Genomic DNA, 3,755 nt, shown 5'->3' with positions numbered 1-3,755 from the left:
AACCAAAAAAAATTCTGGCTTCGGGCCTTTTTTGTGTAGGATTTGCTCGAAAAGGAGATGAATCAGAACCTGATTCTAAATCTCCGTATCCAGCAGCTGCAAGAGGAGAGGAAGAAGGAGAAAAGGGAGGACGAGGAGGTGATCAAGGACCTCCAGAGACAGCTGACCACCTTACAGCGGGCCATGGTACAGTACCACATGTACAGTACAGTACATCTACCCTAGTGTTTCTCAACTAGGCTCTACAGCCCCCCCATGGGGGTACTGGGGAGCCGCAGGCGAGGAGAAGGACACACATGAGGGGATCTTGATACAAATGTTTCCAGCATGAGTCATTTTGAGGAAAAAACACACCTCTGGCCTTTCTTCAGACCTCCCCCAAAAACCACACCTCCGTGAGTGCACTACATGAGTGCACAGGAAATGAGCAGCTACTGTATGCTGGGGTTCCAAACGTTGCCACGACAACCCCCTGCATATAACAGTAGATTCCAGCCAAGCCCCCCTGACATGGGCCTTGTTTTCTGTGCACCCACTTTCACAATAAGTTCATAACAGAACAGGAAACCCAATAAACACGCCGTGAAGGAGAAAATGATAACACAGTCATAGTAGATCCTGCACCAGAGATACAATAGATTACTATAGATATTGTAGTTCTTAATGGGAATTTTGCTTCGCTTACTTTTGGTTTATTTTGCTTAACTTTACTTATTCATTTTACTCAATGATTTATTTGGACTTGCTTTACTTTTCCTGCCAACCTGCTCCGGCCCCCCTAGCACGTCCTCACAGCCCCCCAGAGGTCCCCGGCTCCCACCTTGAACCCCTCTGATGTATGCATCGAGATGGAGGAGGAGGAGCGCGCAGAGAGCCTTCAGAAGGAGGAGGAACACGCAGACAAATTATGTCCTAAGATGGTGACAAAGACCAGACAGGTGAGGGGTGCAGTATTGGTAGAAAACAAGTGTGTAGTGCAGTTACAAATACTGTAAAGCTAGAGAGATCAAGTTTTCACAAGAACCAAACAAATGTAAGCCATGCATTTCCTATATGTATGTGAAACTATATTACATTAAAAATTAGCTCAGTCATCCTAGACTCATGTCAAGATGAGGTAGGCTCTAAAAATGCTTTAGTGCGGTGTGAAAGTTTGTCTTTCAAATCCATCTGCATGCAGAACCATATCGCAACAACCAATCAGAGCAAATTATTGGACCTCACAAATACTGTTTTCAGGCCGACCAGAACGGAACCGGTGCCGGTGGCCGCACCATTACATTCGGCACCAAAGTGCTAATCTGCGAACCGCCCCCATTCATACCGGGCTCTGAACTTGTGACTGTGTTACCCGGATGAACCTGTTGACGGCCACGCTGTCATCATGGTTTGCGGAGAAAAAACAAGTATTTTGCGTGAAGATCTGTGGTGTGAACACGACGGCCAGTTTGCGATAAGGTGTGGGAACAGGCAGCGGCACGGTTCTCCGTCGGCCGAATGTGCCCAGAAAGAGGCGGGGGCGAGGAGACAGCAAGTGACATCATCAGAGGGGCGGTGGGCAATCATTACAATACTCACATGGGATGTATTTGTGCATCTTGTGAACATTGTGTGTGTGTGTGTGTGTGTGTGTGTGTGTGTGTGTGTGTGTGTAGAATCTGACTATTAGTGAGAAGGCGCCTGTCTACGATCTCTCACCTCACTACGCTGGGAAAACAGCAGTGAAGTCACCGGTGAAGCAGGACAAGTCCCTGCCCATGATCCCGGTGCTGAAGGAGCTGAAAAAGCTCAAGAAGCACATATGCACAGAGAGGATCAAGCCCAAGAGAGACATTAACAAGATCGTGAGTCTGGCCTGGAGAGTGTTACATTTAATGAGCTCATCTCTCATTATGAAGTAGGCCCAATATTGATGTTAAGTTTTAGAGCAAGTCAAAAGGGCATTGTCCACAGTGATGTGTTTGTGTATCATCATGTATTGTGTTTTTTTGTGTATCATGTGAATATTGTCTGTGTGTAGAAGATGACTTCTGAGGAGAGCACTATCTCGGAGGGCACTGACAGGACAGCCCTGATGAACACCAGGGATGCCGTCAGCAAGAGTGTGAGTCTGGATCTGTGGTGTTACATTAATGATCCCTGCAAAGCATTATTCCAATGCGTCACTTTTCGACTCATTGACCAGATGGCAATATTGGACACCAAATGTATGCATTTTGCATCTAAAATTGAAACTGCACTTAAAACCACACCCTCATGACTATACGTCTTCACTGACGGTCAGGTTTAGGGAAGGGTCTAGGTCTAGGCAACTGTGTCAACATGACACACATTAGGTACTCTATATACTTGACATCAAACATTGACGCCGTTAAATGGTTGAAAAATCACGCCAGGGTGAAAAGGCTGCGCTGACTGATCTATCCGGTGTTACAAAGTAATTTTAGGAAGAGAGCAAAATCACACTCTCACAGTCAAGTTTTACCAGGATTTGACCGGGAGGCAGGTGCCGATGTCTAGTCCTAATACTAGTGAACTCATTACTGGTTACAAAGTCATATTAAAAAAGACAAATTCTAGGAAGACAGCAAGTGAAAGTTCTGTGTTCTCATGAGGGATGTATTTGTGTATCATGTGAATGTTGTGTGTGTAGAAGATGGAGGAGAGGGTGATGACACCAATGAGGTGCGCTTCGTGGAGAGAAGTCTCAGGCCACGCAAAAGTCCAGAACAAGGCAGAGACAATGCCAAAGGTGCATCTGAATGAGGTCAAGGCTCCATCCATGATCCGGGAGAAGAAACAGCCAGAGAGCAACAGGCAGCCATGCACCCAGAGGACGGACCTGAAGGACCTCAAAGGAGACATGAGCAAGAAGTGAGTCTGGATCTCTCACAACGGTAGAGTGTCCCCATTATCCAAAGTCTAGTAGGAGGAGTCGGAGTACTGGGGGGCATGCTTCACCTGTTCATTAAATGTAAGGAGTTGCCCAATGAAACTAAAAATATTTAAGAAATGAGGCGTTCCTTGCATTTAACGGGGTTTGTTCGGTTTCCCGTTGCACAGGGCGTTTTCAGTTTTGGGGGGTTTTTTGCTGTGTGTAATCCCAAAAGAGGGCCTCACCCTTTTAAAGTGGCTTTTGTAGTGTGGTGGTTTGGGTTAAAGCAATTGAAAAACGCCATATTTTTAATTTCCCAAAGTGGCCATTTACCCAAAAAAAAATGCAAATAAAAAAACCTGAAAGGGGGGCCCCCTGTATAAGGGCAACATTAACTTTTTTTTTTGGTTTCTTTTTTTCTCTGCGTGGGAGAAACGACTGGGGAGGAGCACAAAAAACTCCAAATTTCTGGAATTCAAGAGCCGGGGGTAGTTGGTGGGGGACGAGAAACCCAGACCGGGGCTCGGGGGGGAAGAACGGGAAAAAAAAAATGTGGCCCTTTTTGGGCCAGAAATTTTTGGAAAAAAAATAATGTTGGCGGGGGTATTTTTTAGGGATTTTTAAATTTTCCCTCAAGGGTTTGAAAAAACACTAGTACGGGTGGAAACTTTTGGGGGAAAAAATTTCTTTGTTTTTTTTTTTTAAAATTTTCAAAAATGTCAAAACAACTTCTTTTCCCCAGGTTCCTAATGGAAATTTTTTGTTTGGATTTTGACAAAAAGGATTTATTTGTAGCCTTTTTGGGTAAAGGGTGTAAGTAATAAAATGGAAAAAAATGAAGCGATGGGAATACTTTTTCCCGGGGTTTACTGTATGGCCA

At 45.0% G+C, this 3,755-nt stretch overlaps 1 protein-coding gene across 1 annotated transcript; it reads left to right on the top strand.

Moving 5' to 3' along the window:
• Positions 1–43: 43 nt before the first annotated feature.
• LOC134445047 (uncharacterized) lies at positions 44–2,878 on the top strand. Its single transcript, XM_063194169.1, has 5 exons — positions 44–186; positions 783–938; positions 1,656–1,844; positions 2,021–2,104; positions 2,654–2,878. The coding sequence occupies exons 1-5, from the start codon at positions 58–60 to the stop codon at positions 2,876–2,878; spliced, it is 783 nt and encodes a 260-aa protein (XP_063050239.1). The 5' UTR covers positions 44–57.
• Positions 2,879–3,755: the final 877 nt, after the last annotated feature.

This window comes from Engraulis encrasicolus, unplaced genomic scaffold (genome assembly GCF_034702125.1).
Source record: "Engraulis encrasicolus isolate BLACKSEA-1 unplaced genomic scaffold, IST_EnEncr_1.0 scaffold_954_np1212, whole genome shotgun sequence".
Lineage (NCBI taxonomy): Eukaryota > Metazoa > Chordata > Actinopteri > Clupeiformes > Engraulidae > Engraulis > Engraulis encrasicolus.
The sequence above is the reverse complement of the archived record's forward strand: the minus strand, read 5'-3'. Positions and strand labels throughout refer to the sequence as shown.

What these genes read in the sequence shown, in the direction of transcription:
- LOC134445047 (XM_063194169.1), top strand. Translation starts at nt 58, where the DNA reads ATGAATCAGAACCTGATTCTAAATCTCCGTATCCAGCAGCTGCAAGAG. An exon ending in CCACCTTACAGCGGGCCATG is followed by an intron (nt 187 to 782) that starts GTACAGTACCAC and finishes CGGCCCCCCTAG; the next exon opens with CACGTCCTCACAGCCCCCCA. An exon ending in AGAGAGACATTAACAAGATC is followed by an intron (nt 1,845 to 2,020) that starts GTGAGTCTGGCC and finishes GTCTGTGTGTAG; the next exon opens with AAGATGACTTCTGAGGAGAG.